General features: G+C 44.2%; 3 protein-coding genes across 3 annotated transcripts; all 3 read left to right on the top strand.

Moving 5' to 3' along the window:
• LOC101029714 (protocadherin beta-8) lies at positions 1-3,750 on the top strand. The gene has a single exon (XM_010341809.3). The coding sequence runs from the start codon at positions 248-250 to the stop codon at positions 2,636-2,638; it is 2,391 nt and encodes a 796-aa protein (XP_010340111.2). The 5' UTR covers positions 1-247; the 3' UTR covers positions 2,639-3,750.
• Positions 3,751-4,055: 305 nt separating this feature from the next.
• On the top strand, positions 4,056-11,240 carry LOC104651912 (protocadherin beta-16-like). Its single transcript, XM_074380660.1, has one exon. The coding sequence runs from the start codon at positions 6,297-6,299 to the stop codon at positions 8,697-8,699; it is 2,403 nt and encodes an 800-aa protein (XP_074236761.1). The 5' UTR covers positions 4,056-6,296; the 3' UTR covers positions 8,700-11,240.
• An 88-nt stretch (positions 11,241-11,328) lies between these two features.
• On the top strand, positions 11,329-18,691 carry LOC120360398 (protocadherin beta-16-like). The gene has a single exon (XM_039460632.2). The coding sequence runs from the start codon at positions 15,267-15,269 to the stop codon at positions 17,667-17,669; it is 2,403 nt and encodes an 800-aa protein (XP_039316566.2). The 5' UTR covers positions 11,329-15,266; the 3' UTR covers positions 17,670-18,691.
• Positions 18,692-18,750: the final 59 nt, after the last annotated feature.

Raw genomic sequence — 18,750 nt, forward strand, 5'->3', positions numbered from 1 at the left:
GGTGGCGCTGCAGGATAAGAAGGTACAAACCAGAACCGCAGCTACTGCTCCATTACCCGGCAAAAAGCCGCAGAACCTGGAAACCCACGGGAAGCTCGGATGCTAAGAGAGGAAGGTTGGGTCCTCTGGAAAGGACTACTCCCTGGAAAAATTCGGAGGCATCTGTGGAATAACCATAGCCTCAGATACTGGTGACTTTACAGTCCCACAGAACCCTTCTCCCCAGAAGCTGAACAAAGCAAGAACAATGGAGGCCAGCAGGAAGTTCGTTTGCAGACAAAGGCAAGTCCCTTTTTCCTTTCTTCTTTTGGGCTTATCTCTGGCGGGCGCGGCGGAACCTAGGCGCTATTCTGTGGTGGAGGAAACCGAGGGTAGCACCTTTGTAACAAATTTAGCAAAGGACTTAGGTCTGGAGCAGAGGGAATTCTCCAGGCGGGGAGTTACAGTTATTTCCAGAGGGAACAAACTGCATTTACAGCTCAACCAGGAGACCGGGGATTTGTTGCTAAATGAGAAACTGGACCGTGAGGATCTGTGCGGTCACACAGAGCCCTGTGTGCTACGTTTCCAGGTGTTGCTAGAGAGTCCCTTAGAGTTTTTTCAAGCTGAGCTACAAGTAACAGACATAAACGACCACTCTCCAGTATTTCTGGACAAAGAAATGCTGGTAAAAGTGTCAGAGAGCAGTCCTCCTGGGACTACGTTTCCTTTGAAGAATGCTGAGGACTTAGATGTAGGCCAAAATAATATTGAGAGCTATGTAATCAGCCCCAACCCCTATTTTCGGGTCCTCACCCGCAAACGCAGTGATGGTAGGAAATATCCAGAGCTGGTACTGGACAAAGCGCTGGACCGAGAGGAGGAGGCTGAGCTCCGGTTAACACTTACAGCCCTGGATGGTGGCTCTCCACCCAGATCTGGCACTGCTCAGGTCTACGTTGAAGTTGTGGACTTCAATGATAATGCCCCTGAATTTGAGCAGCCTTTCTATAGGGTGCAGATCTCTGAGGACAGTCCAATAGGCTTCCTGGTTATCAAGGTCTCTGCCACGGATGCAGATACTGGAGTCAACGGAGAGATTTCCTATTCACTTTTCCAAGCTTCAGACGAGATTAGCAAAACTTTTAAGGTCGATTCCTTGACGGGAGAAATTCGACTAGAAAAACAACTTGATTTCGAAAAACTTCACTCCTATGAAATCAATATCGAGGCAAGAGATGCTGGAGGCTTTTCTGGAAAATGTACCGTTCTGATTCAAGTGATGGATGTGAATGATCACGCTCCAGAAGTTACCATGTCTGCATTTACCAGCCCAATACCTGAGAATGCGCCTGAAACTGTGGTTGCACTTTTCAGTGTCTTAGATCTTGATTCAGAAGAAAATGGGAAAATAAGTTGCTCCATTCAGGATGATCTACCCTTCCTCCTGAAATCTTCTGTGGGAAACTTTTACACCCTACTAACAGAGAGACCATTAGACAGAGAAAGCAAGGCGGAGTACAACATCACTATTACAGTCTCTGACTTAGGGACACCCAAACGAACAACACAGCTCAATATGACCGTGCTGGTCTCCGACGTCAATGACAACGCCCCCGCCTTCACACAAACCTCCTACACCCTGTTCGTCCGCGAGAACAACAGCCCCGCCCTGCACATCGGCAGCGTCAGCGCCACAGACAGAGACTCAGGCAGCAACGCCCAGGTCACCTACTCGCTGCTGCCGCCCCAGGACCCGCACCTGCCCCTCGCCTCCCTGGTCTCCATCAACGCGGACAACGGACACCTGTTCGCCCTCCGGGCGCTGGACTACGAGGCCCTGCAGGCGTTCGAGTTCCGCGTGGGCGCCACAGACCGCGGCTCCCCGGCGCTGAGCAGCGAGGCGCTGGTGCGCGTGCTGGTGCTGGACGCCAACGACAACTCGCCCTTCGTGCTGTACCCGCTGCAGAACGGCTCCGCGCCCTGCACCGAGCTGGTGCCCCGGGCGGCCGAGCCGGGCTACCTGGTGAGCAAGGTGGTGGCGGTGGACGGCGACTCGGGCCAGAACGCCTGGCTGTCGTTCCAGCTGCTCAAGGCCACGGAGCCCGGGCTGTTCGGCGTGTGGGCGCACAATGGCGAGGTGCGCACCGCCAGGCTGCTGAGCGAGCGCGACGCGGCCAAGCACAGGCTGGTGGTGCTGGTCAAGGACAATGGCGAGCCCCCGCGCTCGGCCACCGCCACGCTGCACGTGCTCCTGGTGGACGGCTTCTCCCAGCCCTACCTGCCGCTCCCGGAGGCGGCCCCGGCCCAGGCCCAGGCCGACTCGCTCACCGTCTACCTGGTGGTGGCGTTGGCCTCGGTGTCGTCGCTCTTCCTGTTCTCGGTGCTCCTGTTCGTGGCGGTGCGGCTGTGCAGGAGGAGCCGGGCGGCGTCGGTGGGTCGCTGCTCGGTGCCCGAGGGTCCCTTTCCGGGGCATCTAGTGGACGTGAGCGGCACCGGGACCCTGTCCCAGAGCTACCAGTACGAGGTGTGTCTGTCGAGAGGTCCTGGGACAAATGAGTTCAAGTTCCTGAAACCAATTATCCCCAAATTCCTACCCCAGAACACAGGTAGGGAAGGCGAAGAAAATTCCCCATTTCAGAATAATTTGGGTTTCTGATAAAGAATGAAAACTAAATGTGTGTCTGTGAATACATTTCTAATTAGGAACTTATCTTGAGCTGCCTGTAAAAGAGTGTCTTTAGATCATTTCAAATATGTACTTTTGAAGTCAAGAAATAAATTTCTGTGCATAAAGAAGAACCTACATTTAGTACCAGAAACCCTTCTCAAAGCATGCCATGTATATGTGTAACGTTTTATGTCAAATAATTACACTTAATATACAGTTTATTAAATGGTAAGTCTTGTTCGAGATATTTTAAATTGCTTTCTATTGTTTTCTATTTCTACTGCGATTTTCTCTTTCTGAGTTGATTAGAATGCTGTATGAGTGTACCTACTGTAGTCTCAGAAACATAGACTGTCGAGTATCTTTTTTTTTTTTTTTTTTTTTTTTTTTTTGAGACGGAGTTTCGCTCTTGTTACCCAGGCTGGAGTGCAATGGCGCAATCTCGGCTCACTGCAACCTCCGCCTCCTGGGTTCAGGCAATTCTCCTGCCTCAGCCTCCTGAGTAGCTGGGATTACAGGCACGCGCCACCATGCCCAGCTAATTTTTTGTATTTTTAGTAGAGACGGGGTTTCACCATGTTGACCAGGATGGTCTCGAAATCTCGACCTCGTGATCCACCCGCCTCGGCCTCCCAAAGTGCTGGGATTACAGGCTTGAGCCACCGTGCCCGGCCTTGTCGAGTATCTTTTTAAGCATTTTTAAATAATGCTTTTTGTGCATCATACATTATTTTAACACTTTTAATCTCAGAAGAAGTATATGAGGTGTCATATTTTAGGAATGACAAAATAGATGGTCTTAGAGATTCAGCATGTTCACTAAGATCCTAACAAGTGACAAAACTGGGCATCTGTCCTAGATCTGTCTGACTGTGGGTCAGTGACCCTGCTCGGATTTCATACTGTTTTGTCTCATTCGATATCACCTGGCAAGTTTCTTCCTAATTAAGGAGAGGAAGTCTTTTCATCGTATTCATACTGCTGTTCAATCTTTTCTATATTTTGAAATAATAATGTACATATTTGTCTGTGTGTTTATTTTCTTACAAACCAGTGATCTTACTTTTCTGGATCAGTTTTCAACTATTATTACTAATGATCTTCCTGTTCTCGGTGCTCCTGTTCCTGGCGATGTGGCTGTGCAGGAGGAGCAGGGCGGCCCCGGTGGGTCGCTGCTCAGTGCCTGAGGGTCCCTTTCCAGGGCATCTGGTGGACAGGAGTGGCACCAGGACCCTGTCCCAGAGCTACCAGTACGAGGTGTGTCTGGCAGGAGGTTCCGGGACAAATGAGTTGAAGTTCCTGAAGCCAGTACACAATATTCAGGGTCATTCTTTTGGACCAGAAATGGAAGAAAACTCTAACTTTAGGAATGACTTTGGTTTCAGCCTTCAGTTAAAGTAATTGTTTTTCATGTTCTGTATTTTCATTTTTATAATCAATCCAAAGTAACGGTTTTCTGTCAACATAGTATAAATTTTAAAATACACTAAATTTGCCCATATTTTTCTTGTTTGCACTGTTTTTAAAAATTGTATCTTATTTTGTCTTCATTAGTATATCCAGTTGACTCTAACCATAATTCTTTAACAGTGCCATTTTAATTAAAATATATATAGTAAAATGCACAGCTCTGAAGTGTAGAAATTAATCTGATCTTTTTAAGGCTTTATTTTTTTTCTAATCTAGTTAAAATTTAGTTAAAAGTTGTGTACAGAGCGTTTTACATTTATTGTCTTTTAAGTGTTTTCCCATATACTAAGGGAGTTGGCATATTATCACCTTTTTTACATATGAGAAAACTGAGGCTTAGGAAGGTATCTTGGCTGGGAGCAGTGGTTCACACCTGTAATCACGACACTTTGGGAGGCTGAGGCAAGCTGATCCCTTGGAGTTCAGGAGTTTGAGACCGGTCTGGGCAAAAGGGCAAAACTCCAACTCTAAGAAAAATACAAAAATTAGCCAGGTGTGGTGCGTGAACGTATAGTCCCAGCTACTCAGGAGTCTGAGGGGAGAGAATCCCTTGAACCCAGGAGGCAGAAGCCACAGTGAGCCAAGATTACACCACTGCACTCCAGGCTGGGTGACAGAGTGAGACCTCATCCCCGCACAAAAAATGGTTAAGTAACTTGCTTATAATTCTGAAGTAAAAAGGTAAAAATTTGAAATATAATCTAAGTCTAACCAATTTGCTATATTGTCAGGCATTAACCGATAACATTGTTTTTCTAACAAAGGAAGTGAAATTTATGTTATTCCTACTCTTACTTCATGAACTAAACTCTCATGTGGAAATACAAGTTTTAGTTTATAGTTTGTTTCTACACCAATGACCACACTAATCTACACAAATAAATGCAAAGTTTTTGTGGAAGCTCTAAATATGCTGGGACAGATCCACAAATAGTTTTGAGGATAAGTGAATTAACCTGATTTATATTCCTGTACCTTCTCTACATGCCATATTTATTATTAAAGAAATGAGTCAAAATAGGAAATAGAGTTAACCTGTAGTTGCATTTCTTGAATTTCTTATTCTCTTTCTTCAGTCTTTTTCTGTTAACCTACACACACACACACACACACACACACACACACACACATGCATACTGCATACACGTATACCCACACACACATAAATTCGAGGGATGAGAGAAGGGGAAGGGTGATAGTTAAAAGATATAGGGTTTCTCTTGAGATGAGAATGTTCTAAAATTGTGACGGTGGATGCACATCCATTAATATATTAAAAGCCATTGAAATGTATATTTTAAATGGGTGAATTGTATTGTGTCAATTATATCTCATTAAAACTGTTTTAAGAAAATAATAACAAAACAAAGATTATTCTCATAATAATATTTTTAAAAAGTGGGGGAAATCCAAAAGTGTAGCAGACACAACCTTGAAATTTGCCTATTTAGGAATGCATTTTCCAATAACTTGAAAATTGTAAAAACTCACAGTTCTCAGGCTTAGGTGTTATAAAGAAAAGGAAGTAATACACTCTTTAATAAAGTAATTGTTAAATATTCGTCAGAACTACAACTGACTGCAACTTTTCAGTGTCTACTCATAGTATCTATAATAGGTACCATAAAAACATGTACTTGTGAAACTGTTCCCATGTTACTTCGGAAACATTTTGCTGCTAAGTGTATATTCCATCTCTGCTAAAGTGTTCTTTGAATTTTATTTAATCATTAATCTCAATAGCATTAAACAGTCAATAACATAAATGACAGTCTGCTTTGTACTCTTCCCTTGCAATATCACAGAGGTACATCTGTTCACACAAAATCCACATGAAAATAGGACTCAGTGTTTCATATTGCATAGCTTATTCAGTACATTTAGAAGAATTTCGCCTCCAAAATTAAACCAGAAAATATGACTCAGTGAGAACGCATGGTGGCGCTGCAGGCTAAGATGATGGAAAATGCAATTGCCCACCCAGCTCCACGATCCAGTAAACCGTTTCCCAAAGCCTGGAAGCAAAAGAATAGCTGAGCCAGAGCAAATGCCAGTGTGAAACCTCTTTAAGACACCAGTGAGCTGCTTGGTTCTGACATTCTGGACTGCAAAACCGTGCTGCTAGGATCCTGGGGGTACATGAAGCTTCTGTGAACCAAGTTTTCAAGAAAGAGCAATGGAGATTGGATGGATGCACAATCGGAGACAAAGGCAAGTCCTTGTTTTCTTTGTTTTGCTGAGCTTGTCTGGGGCGGGCGCCGAGTTGGGGCCCTATTCCATAGCGGAAGAAACCGAGAGAGGCTCTTTTGTGGCAAATCTAGGAAAAGACCTGGGGTTGAGGTTGACAGAGATGTCCAGCCGCGGGGCCAGGATCATTTCCCAGGGGAACAAACAGCATTTGCAGCTCAAGGTTCAAACTGGGGATTTGCTCATAAATGAGAAGCTAGATCGAGAGGAGCTATGCGGTCCCACTGAGCCTTGCTTACTACATTTCCAAGTGTTAATGGAAAACCCCTTAGAAATATTTCAGGCTGCACTGAGGGTGATAGATGTAAATGACCATTCTCCCATATTCACCGAAAAGGAAATGATTCTAAAAATACCAGAAAACAGTCCTCTAGGAATTACGTTCCCCCTCAATTATGCTGTGGACCTAGACTTGGGAAGCAATAATGTTCAAAACTATAAAATTAGCCCAAGCTCCCATTTCCGGGTTCTATCCCGTGAACTCAGAGATGGCAGGAAATACCCTGAGCTAGTGTTGGATAAAGAGCTGGATCGGGAGGAGGAGCCTCAACTAAGATTAACTCTGACAGCGCTGGATGGAGGTTCTCCACCGCGATCTGGAACCGCCCTGGTCCTCATTGAAGTGGTGGACAGCAACGATAACGCTCCTGAGTTTGAGCAGCCCATTTACAAAGTGCAGATTCCAGAGAACAGCCCCGTCGGCTCCCTGGTTGCCACCGTCTCCGCCAGGGATTTAGACAGCGGAGCCAATGGGAAAATATCATACACATTCTTTCAGCCTTCAGAGGATACTAGTAAGACTTTGGAGGTAAATCCTATGACGGGAGAAATTCGACTGAGAAAACAACTAGATTTTGAAACAACTATGTCTTATGAAGTGGACATCAAGGCCGCAGATGGGGGAGGTCTTTCAGGAAAGTGCACTCTTCTCCTGCAGGTGGTGGACGTGAATGACAATCCTCCACAGGTGACCATGTCTGCACTCACCAGCCCCATCCCAGAGAACTCGCCTGAGATTGTAATTGCTGTTTTCAGCGTTTCAGATCCTGACTCCGGGAACAATGGGAAGACGATTTCCTCCATCCAGGAAGACCTTCCCTTTCTTCTAAAACCCTCAGTCAAGAACTTTTACACCTTGGTGACAGAGAGAGCACTCGACAGAGAGGCAAAAGCTGAATATAATATCACCCTGACCGTCACAGATATGGGGACTCCGAGGCTGCAAACGGAATACAACTTAACAGTGCAGATATCGGATGTCAATGACAACGCCCCCGCCTTCACACAAACCTCCTACACCCTGTTCGTCCGCGAGAACAACAGCCCCGCCCTGCACATCGGCAGCGTCAGCGCCACAGACAGAGACTCGGGCAGCAACGCCCAGGTCACCTACTCGCTGCTGCCGCCCCAGGACCCGCACCTGCCCCTCGCCTCCCTGGTCTCCATCAACGCGGACAACGGACAGCTGTTCGCCCTCCGGGCGCTGGACTACGAGGCCCTGCAGGCGTTCGAGTTCCGCGTGGGCGCCACAGACCGCGGCTCCCCGGCGCTGAGCAGCGAGGCGCTGGTGCGCGTGCTGGTGCTGGACGCCAACGACAACTCGCCCTTCGTGCTGTACCCGCTGCAGAACGGCTCCGCGCCCTGCACCGAGCTGGTGCCCCGGGCGGCCGAGCCGGGCTACCTGGTGAGCAAGGTGGTGGCGGTGGACGGCGACTCGGGCCAGAACGCCTGGCTGTCGTTCCAGCTGCTCAAGGCCACGGAGCCCGGGCTGTTCGGCGTGTGGGCGCACAATGGCGAGGTGCGCACCGCCAGGCTGCTGAGCGAGCGCGACGCGGCCAAGCACAGGCTGGTGGTGCTGGTCAAGGACAATGGCGAGCCCCCGCGCTCGGCCACCGCCACGCTGCACGTGCTCCTGGTGGACGGCTTCTCCCAGCCCTACCTGCCGCTCCCGGAGGCGGCCCCAGCCCAGGCCCAGGCCGACTCGCTCACAGTCTACCTGGTGGTGGCGTTGGCCTCGGTGTCGTCGCTCTTCCTGTTCTCGGTGCTCCTGTTCGTGGCGGTGCGGCTGTGCAGGAGGAGCAGGGCGGCGTCGGTGGGTCGCTGCCCGGTGCCCGAGGGTCCCTTTCCGGGGCATCTGGTGGACGTGAGCGGCACCGGGACGCTGTCCCAGAGCTACCAGTACGAGGTGTGTCTGTCGGGAGGTTCCGGGACAAATGAGTTCAAGTTTCTGAAGCCAATATTACCCAATATTCAAGGCCCTTCCCCTGTGCCAGAAATGGAAGAAAACTCCAACTTTAGGAATGACTTTGGTTTCAGCATTCAACTAAAATAATCAGTTTCATGGTGTATATTTTAATATTTATGATAAATCTAGAGTATGTTGTTTCTGTCAACCTAGCCTAAGTTATAATTTATACTAAACTTTCCTGTGGGACTTCTCATGTCGCTGTTTTAAGTATGATATCTCATCTTTTCTTCATCAGTATACCAATGTGAATAGTCCTAAAGCTTGCCAATCAAAACATTGATGAGGTCAGTAGTTGTACAAATACTAGTTCTGGAATAGCTTGGGAGTATAGAAATGGGAAAAACATGAGAAATTGGTTCTACATAATCGGTTGCAGTTCCTTGTCGATTTGTTTATTAGTATTTTACAGGTAGTTCTGTATACCATTAAGTGTATACAGAGCAGTAATGCACTAAGGTTGCAGTGAAGTCTAATCAGGAAGGAAAGAAACCTAGTTCAGTGAGAATGTCTGGCTCCTGCTTTATTACGCCCTGGTACTACTTATCTTCTTTGATGCTGTTTTCTCTTAAAGTGCTATATGATTTTGCTTCCTTTCATTAATATATCAGTATTTTTATATAATTATTTTTAATTGCTTTATATATTTGTGTTGTTCAAATAGGAGGAAACCTTCACCATATTTATTTAGTGAGATAAAGTAGCATGGTTATGAAGTTAGCTTTTTCCCTTGGAGAAATATTGACCATCTGTGATGGAATTTGCAGTGGCCACTTCTATCCATTTGTCTTTTCTTCTTTAATGATAGATCTCAGATTTCATTTAGGGCATTAGTTTGCTTGGTGAAAATAATACATTTTCCCAGCCTTCTTGGCTGGGAAATTGAACATATAACTGGGGTCTAGTGCATTAGCTGTATGTACAAGTGCTATACTAACCTCCAAGAACACTGTTTAAAGGGAGATAATTCATCTTGTTGCCTGGAATCCGTATGTCATGACTAGTAGCACAGACTTTTTGGACTGTAATGATTGAAACATTAAGGATTGAGATAGTAAAAAATAAAACTAAAAGATACAAGAGTCTCTGGTGACCATGGAGTCATCATGTCATCTCTATATTGCCTATGCCTCGTTTTTTCAAACTTATGAAATATAATTTTAATCAAAATATTATATACACAGTAAAATGCACAGATCTTCTACATATATAGTTTAGTCCAATTTTTAAGCTTTTATTTGTTTATTTCTGATTTAGTCAAAATGTAGTTTACAGTGGTATACAGGGTGCTTTACATTTGTTATCTTTTGAAGTTTCTCCCAAACCCTAAAAGAGTTGGTATATTATATCCTTTTTAAAATATGAAAACACGGAGGCTTAGAAAAGTTAAGTAACTTGCTCATAATTCTCAAGTAATAAAAGGAAAAATCTGAAATACAATCTAAGTCTACCTAAATGTAATGCCCCAGTTTTTAACCAATGTAGTGTATTGGCAGTAACTGGTAGCACTGTTTCTCTTCTTGGTTCTTGGTTTTTTTTTTTTTTTTTTTTTTGGTAGCATTGTTTTTCTAACTAAGAAAGTGAAATTTATCTATGATTTCTACTTCTATTCCATGAACTAAACTCCCATGTAAAAATGTAACTTTTAGTTTATGGTTTGTATTTGTCTCTACACCAATGACCACGCTGATGTAGACCACTAAATCCAAAGCTATTATAGAAGCACTGACCTAAGTAAGCTGGATCAGACACCACAGTGATAATAATCTTGAGTCAATCAGTCTAATTATATTCCCATACCTTGTCATCTTGTCAATGTATCACATTAATTGTTGCAGAAATGAGTCTGAATAGTCTGAAACCTCAATAGGGAACAGAGTTACTCTATGGTTGCATTGAGTTGACTGTGCTCTTTCTTCATTCTTTTTTGCTAACCCAAATACATATTTGTTATATATGTACATATATACAGTATATTATATGTGTGTATACACGTTTCTTTTGAAACATTCAAAAGTGGTTGCTATTGTAGTTTTAATTATAAATTAAAAACCAAATTTCTGAAAAATACAGGCAATGTAGTGAAGGAATTCCTATCACTTAATAATCAAGAGATTTGGGAAATTTAGTAGAAAAAATCTGGTGGGCTCCAGTTGTTTTCTGTTAAAATTAAGCATATGTCTTTGACAACTCTTCCTAAAAATTATGCTGAAAATACATGTGTATGGGTCATAAACGACTTTATTCTGAAAAAAATGACTCATTATAGCTGAATCAGACATTCTCCAACATTGCTATGATAATTCTATTATTATGGAAATTATAAATTTCTGTTGACTCAGCTGCTGGGTGCATGAGAATCCGTACTTGTGCTATGTACGTGTTTCCTATTGCTGCTATAAAAAATTGCCATAAACTTTATCGATTAAAACAATAATAATGCATTGTCTAGCTGGGTGTGGTGGCAGACACCTATAATCCCAGCTACTTGGGAGGCTGAGGCAGGAGAATTGATTGAATCTGGGAGGCAGAGGTTGCAGTGAGCCAAGATCACTTCGTTGCACTCCAGCCTGGGTGACAGAGTGAGACTCCATCTCAAAAAAAAAAAAAAAAAAAAAAAAAAAAGAATTAATTAAAAATAAACACACGTACAGAAATAGGTAAGAATGGAAATATACATTCAGCATAGGAATCCGTAACAACTTGCAAATTTTAAAACAAGCTAACAAAGACTATAAGCACCACAAAATCCAGAAAAAGAATATGTTTTGTACATCAACTGCCTGATACAGTTGTCACATACTTGTTTTCCACATTCGTTGATCACATATTATCTGATTGCCTCTTTTATAAATGATTTTATAAATTTTTTTATAGAGAAAAGAGAAAGATAAGTCAGTCTTTCTTCTAGTATGGTTGATCGAAATGTTTTTTTGACAGCTGAGATGAATAAAACATGATTTCACATACAGACATCATTACTGTTTTTGCGGTATTGCCACAGGTTTTTGGCAATACAGAATACAGAAAGTCTAATAAATTCCATTTTGTGTAATTCTCATGAAAAAAGGAAAAAAACTGAAAACAAAAACAAAAAAATGCATTGTCTTGCAATTCTGTAGATCAGAAGTCCAATACGGGTTTTATTAAGCTAAAATCAAGGTATCAGCTGGGTTGCATTCCATTTGTGGCTCTAGAAAAGAATGCATTTCTTTGTCTTCTCTCTTGTAGACACTGCCCACCTTACTGGGTTCATGGTCCCTTTTGTCCATCATCAAAGCCAGCAACATTGCATCTTTTCTGACCCTTCTTTAATAGTCATAGCTCTTTCTGACCACAGACAGCAAGTGTTCTGTCCCATTCAGATAATACAGGAGAATCTCCTCTTTGAAAAGTTATTTATTCTTCTTGTTTTAGAGATGGGACATCACTCTGTCACCCACACTGGAGTGCTGTGGTTCAATCAAAGCTCACTGCAGCCTCAACATGTTAATCACATCTGCAAAGTATCTTTTGCCATTTAAGGTAATCTATTTGCAGATTTAATTTAGAGAATTAGGGGATAGACATCTTTGGTTGTCCATTATTCTGTCTACCACACGTTGGCTGCTTGGAAGAAAATTATGGTCTAGCAGCAATACCTGTGGCGAAAGGCACAGAAAGCTCTTTATACCAGCAGTTTGGGCCTCGTCGATTAGATGATTTTACCAAAGGCAAGGAAATTAACAAACTTCTAGAAGTTATTAACAAAAAACACTAAATTGAGAAAGATATCCTGAATCTTCACTGCAATTTAAACTATGAAAACAGAAAACCCAAGCAAAGGAATCCACATATAATAAGAGTCTTTATCTAGAATATATAAAGAACTCTTATAATTACATTATAAAAAGATAAATAACCCAATTAAAATAGGCAAAAATCTAAGGTGAGATTTCTTCAAGGTAGATATGCAAGTGGCCAATAGACACATGAAAAGATACTCAACGTCGTTAGTCATATGGGAAATACAAATCAAAATTACAAGACACCACTCACACCCACTAGAATGGTTATAATTAAAAAGTTAGATAACAAGTATTGGGAGAACACAGAAAAATAGGAATCCTAACACACCGTGGGTGGGAATATAAGGTGGTGTAGCCACTTTGTAAAAAAGTCTTTGTAGTTCCTCAAATAAGCACAGGAATATCACATGATCCAGAAATTCCATTCTTAAGAAATGAAAACACCAGGTCTGGTGGCTCACTCTTGTAATCCCAGCACTTTGGGAGGCTGAGGCTGGTGGATCACCTGAGGTCAGGAGTTCCAGAACAGCCTGACAAACATGGAGAAACCCCATCGCTACTAAAAACACATTAGCCAAGCATTGTGGTGCATGCCTGTAATCCCAGCTACTCGGGAGGCTGCGGCAGGAGAATTGCTTGAACCTGGGAGGCGGAGGTTGTGGTGAGCCGAGATTGCGCCTTTGCACTCCAGCCTGGGCAAAAAGAGCAAGATTAGTCTCAAAAAAAAAAAAGAGAGAGAGAGAAAGGAAAGAAAGGAAGAAAGAAAAAGAAGGAAAGAAGGAAAGGAAGAAAGAGAGAAAGAAAGAAAGAGAAAGAGAAAAGCGATGAAAACAATGCTGGGGTGGTGGTAATCCCAGCACTTTGGGAGGTCGAGGTGAGCAGATCACCTGAGGTCAGGTGTTTGAGACCAGCGTGGCCAACATGGCAAAACCCCGTCTCTACTAAAAGTACAAAACTACTAGGTGAGCGTGGTGACAGCACCTGTAATCCCAGCTATTTGGGAGGCTGAGGTACAAGAATCGCTTGAACCCCAGAGGTGGAGGTTGCAGTGAACTGAGATCATGCCACTACACTGCAGCCTCGGCGACAGAGTGAGAGACCCCGTCTAAAGAAAAATGGAAAAAAAGAAAGAAATGAAAATACCCGCATACACATTTGTACATGAATGTGAATGTCCATAGCAACGTTATTCATAATAGCCAAAAGGTGAAAACAACCCAAATGTCTATAAGCAGATGCATTGATAATCAAAATGTGATATTCTATACAATGGAATATTATTTGGCCAAAAATAGAAATTAAATATTCATACATGCTGCAACTTAGATGAACCTCAAAAGTATTATGCTAAGAGAAAGAAGCCAGCCACAAAACTCAACAGGTTATATTATTCCATAATGTGGAAGTCCAGAATAGGAAACTCCATGGAGACAAGGAGTAGACTAATGGTGGCTTAGGCTCAGCACAGGAGGGATGAGGGAATTGTTGGGGGATAAGAAGTAATAGCTAAGGGATGCAGAGTTATTTCGAGGTGATTAAAATGTTCTAAATTGGGATGATGAATGCACAACTCTGAATATATCACGTCATTAAATCATATATTTTATTTATTTATTTATGCATTTATTTATTTTTGAGATGGAGTCTCATTTTGTCACCCAGGCTGGAGTACATTGGTGAGATCTCCGCTCACTACAACCTCCACCTCCCTGGTTCAAGCGATTCTCCTGCCTCAGCCTCCCGAGATATTTTTTGTATTTTTAGTACAGATGGGGCAACATTATGTTGGCCAGGCTGGCCTCAAACTCCTGACTTGGTCATCCACCCATCTCGGCTCCCCAAAGTGATAGGATTACAGGCCTGAGTCACCACGCCTGCCTGAATGATATATTTCAAATGGGTAGATTGAACTTTTTAAATTTTTCATGGGTATATAGAAGGTTCATATTTTTAAGGGTGGGTTGTATTGCATGTTTTTAATTATATTTCAGTATATCTTCTTTGTAAGTAGAATAAAACAGAAATTATTCTTGTCATGATAAAAATCAATTCAAAAACGGTGGCAGGCCCGATATTGAGATCTACCTATCTGGGAAATGATTTTCCAATAATTTGAAGGTTGTGAAAACTCAGTTCTCAGACCTAGGTGATAATGAGGAACTAAATTGCTCTCTAATAAAGCATTAGTTAACTATCTTCTTTAGAAGTACTACTGATTGCAGTGATGCAGTTTCTACCCAGTCTATAACATGTAGAATGACAAATATGTGTTTGTGAAATTCTTACCATGTCACTTCAAAAACAGTTTTCTCATGATATATTCGGTTAGATGATTCAAATAGGAAAGAAACATTTTGCTCCTAAGTGTATATTTCTCCTCAAATTAAATGTTAATTTCAATTAAAATCTTTTGTTTAATCACTAACAACGCAACAGCATTAAACAGTCATTAACATGTGACTGCTTCTTATACTCTTCCCTTGCAATATCACAGAGGTACATCTGTTCACACAAAATCCACATGAAAATAGGACTCAGTGTTTCATATTGCATAGCTTATTCAGTACATTTAGAAGAATTTCGCCTCCAAAATTAAACCAGAAAATATGACTCAGTGAGAACGCATGGTGGCGCTGCAGGCTAAGATGATGGAAAATGCAATTGCCAACCCAGCTCCACGATCCAGTAAACCGTTTCCCAAAGCCTGGAAGCAAAAGAATAGCTGAGCCAGAGCAAATGCCAGTGTGAAACCTCTTTAAGACACCAGTGAGCTGCTTGGTTCTGACATTCTGGACTGCAAAACCGTGCTGCTAGGATCCTGGGGGTACATGAAGCTTCTGTGAACCAAGTTTTCCAAGAAAGAGCAATGGAGATTGGATGGATGCACAATCGGAGACAAAGGCAAGTCCTTGTTTTCTTTGTTTTGCTGAGCTTGTCTGGGGCGGGCGCCGAGTTGGGGCCCTATTCCATAGCGGAAGAAACCGAGAGAGGCTCTTTTGTGGCAAATCTAGGAAAAGACCTGGGGTTGAGGTTGACAGAGATGTCCAGCCGCGGGGCCAGGATCATTTCCCAGGAAAACAAACAGCATTTGCAGCTCAAGGTTCAAACTGGGGATTTGCTCATAAATGAGAAGCTAGATCGAGAGGAGCTATGCGGTCCCACTGAGCCTTGCTTACTACATTTCCAAGTGTTAATGGAAAACCCCTTAGAAATATTTCAGGCTGAACTGAGGGTGATAGATATAAATGACCATTCTCCCGTGTTCACTGAAAAGGAAATGATTCTAAAAATACCGGAAAATACTCCTCTACGAACTGAGTTCCCTCTGTATCATGCTGTAGACATGGACGTAGGAAGCAATAATGTCCAAAACTATAAAATCAGCCCAAATTCCCATTTCGGGGTTCTAACCAGAGAACGCAATGATGGCAGAAAATATCCTGAGCTAGTGTTGGATAAAGAGCTGGATCGGGAGGAGGAGCCTCAATTAAGGTTAACCCTGACAGCGCTGGATGGAGGTTCTCCACCGCGATCTGGAACCGCCCTGGTCCTCATTGAAGTGGTGGACAGCAACGATAACGCTCCTGAGTTTGAGCAGCCCATTTACAAAGTGCAGATTCCAGAGAACAGCCCCCTTGGCTCCCTGGTTGCCACCGTCTCCGCCAGGGATTTAGACAGCGGAACCAATGGGAAAATATCATACACATTCTTTCAGCCTTCAGAGGATACTAGTAAGACTTTGGAGGTAAATCCTATGACGGGAGAAATTCGACTGAGAAAACAATTAGATTTTGAAACAACTATGTCTTATGAAGTGGACATCAAGGCCGCAGATGGGGGAGGTCTTTCAGGAAAGTGCACTCTTCTCCTGCAGGTGGTGGACGTGAATGACAATCCTCCACAGGTGACCATGTCTGCACTCACCAGCCCCATCCCAGAGAACTCGCCTGAGATTGTAGTTGCTGTTTTCAGCGTTTCAGATCCTGACTCCGGGAACAATGGGAAGACGATTTCCTCCATCCAGGAAGACCTTCCCTTTCTTCTAAAACCCTCAGTCAAGAACTTTTACACCTTGGTGACAGAGAGAGCACTCGACAGAGAAGCAAAAGCTGAATATAATATCACCCTGACCGTCACAGATATGGGGACTCCGAGGCTGCAAACGGAGTACAACTTAACAGTGCAGATATCGGATGTCAACGACAACGCCCCCGCCTTCACACAAACCTCCTACACCCTGTTCGTCCGCGAGAACAACAGCCCCGCCCTGCACATCGGCAGCGTCAGCGCCACAGACAGAGACTCAGGCAGCAACGCCCAGGTCACCTACTCTCTGCTGCCGCCCCAGGACCCGCACCTGCCCCTCGCCTCCCTGGTCTCCATCAACGCGGACAACGGACAGCTGTTCGCCCTCCGGGCGCTGGACTACGAGGCCCTGCAGGCGTTCGAGTTCCGCGTGGGCGCCACAGACCGCGGCTCCCCGGCGCTGAGCAGCGAGGCGCTGGTGCGCGTGCTGGTGCTGGACGCCAACGACAACTCGCCCTTCGTGCTGTACCCGCTGCAGAACGGCTCCGCGCCCTGCACCGAGCTGGTGCCCCGGGCGGCCGAGCCGGGCTACCTGGTGAGCAAGGTGGTGGCGGTGGACGGCGACTCGGGCCAGAACGCCTGGCTGTCGTTCCAGCTGCTCAAGGCCACGGAGCCCGGGCTGTTCGGCGTGTGGGCGCACAATGGCGAGGTGCGCACCGCCAGGCTGCTGAGCGAGCGCGACGCGGCCAAGCACAGGCTGGTGGTGCTGGTCAAGGACAATGGCGAGCCCCCGCGCTCGGCCACCGCCACGCTGCACGTGCTCCTGGTGGACGGCTTCTCCCAGCCCTACCTGCCGCTCCCGGAGGCGGCCCCGGCCCAGGCCCAGGCCGACTCGCTCACCGTCTACCTGGTGGTGGCGTTGGCCTCGGTGTCGTCGCTCTTCCTGTTCTCGGTGCTCCTGTTCGTGGCGGTGCGGCTGTGCAGGAGGAGCCGGGCGGCGTCGGTGGGTCGCTGCTCGATGCCCGAGGGCCCCTTTCCAGGGCATCTGGTGGACGTGAGCGGCACCGGGACCCTGTCCCAGAGCTACCAGTACGAGGTGTGTCTGGCGGGGGCTTCTGGGACCAATGAGTTCAAGTTTCTGAAGCCAATATTACCCAATATTCGAGGCCCTTCCCCTGTGCCAGAAATGGAAGAAAACTCCAACTTTAGGAAAGACTTTGGTTTCAGCATTCAACTAAAATAATCATTTTCATGGCGTATATTTTAATGTTTATGATAAATCTAGAGTATGATGTTTCTGTCAACCTTGTGTAAATTATAATTTATACTAAACTTTCCTGTGGGACTTCTCATGGTGTCCCTGTTTTAAATATGGTATCTCATCTTTTCTTCATAGTTTACCAATTTGAATAGTTCTAAAGCTTGCCAATCAAAACACTGATGAGGTCAATGGTTGTACAGATACTAGTTCTGGAATAGCCTGGGAGTATAGAAGCAGGGAAAACATAAGAAATTGGCTCTACATAATCGGTTGTCGTTCCTTGTTAATTTGCTTATTAGTTTTTAATCCACTAAGTGTATACAGAGCAGTAATGCACTAAGGTTGCAGTGAAGTCTAATCAGGAAGGGAAGAAAGCTAGTTCAGTGAGAATGTCTGTGGCTCCTGCTTTATTATGCCCTCATACTTCTTATCTTCTTTGATGCTGTTTTCTCTTAAAGTGTTACATAATTTTGCTTCCTTTCATTAATATGTTAGCATTTGTTTTAATATAATTATTTTCATTCACTTTATATATTTGTGTTGTTGAATAAGAGGAAACCTTCACCATATTTATTTAGTGAGATAAAGTAACATGGTAATGAAGTTAGCTTTTCTCCTTGGAGAAATATTGACCATCCTTGATGGAATTCGCAGTGGCCACTCCTAACCATTTATCTTTTCTTTGTTAATGACATCTCAAATTCCATTTAGGGCAATAGGTTGCTTAGTGAAAACAGTACATTTTCCCAGCCTTCTTGGCTGGGAAACTGAACATATGACTGGGTTGTAGCCGTGAGCTGTATGTACAAGTGCTATACTGACATCCAAGAACACTGTTTAAAAGGCGATAATTCATCTAGGAACGGGGCCCCCATTTTCCTTCTCTAAGTGCTCCTTGTTGCCTGGAATCTGTATTTCATGACTAGTACCACAGCCTTGTTGGACCCTAATGATTGAAACATTAAAGATTAAGACGGTAAAAAATAAACTTAAAAGATACAAGAGTCTCTGGTGACCATGGAGTCATAATGTCATCTCTATATTGCCTATGTCTATTTTTTTT

This window comes from Saimiri boliviensis, chromosome 1 (genome assembly GCF_048565385.1).
Source record: "Saimiri boliviensis isolate mSaiBol1 chromosome 1, mSaiBol1.pri, whole genome shotgun sequence".
NCBI classification, from domain to species: Eukaryota; Metazoa; Chordata; class Mammalia; order Primates; family Cebidae; genus Saimiri; species Saimiri boliviensis.

Bases quoted from the DNA above. Each gene is read 5' to 3' on its own strand.
- LOC101029714 (XM_010341809.3), top strand. From the start codon at position 248: ATGGAGGCCAGCAGGAAGTTCGTTTGCAGACAAAGGCAAGTCCCTTTT.
- LOC104651912 (XM_074380660.1), top strand. From the start codon at position 6,297: ATGGAGATTGGATGGATGCACAATCGGAGACAAAGGCAAGTCCTTGTT.
- LOC120360398 (XM_039460632.2), top strand. From the start codon at position 15,267: ATGGAGATTGGATGGATGCACAATCGGAGACAAAGGCAAGTCCTTGTT.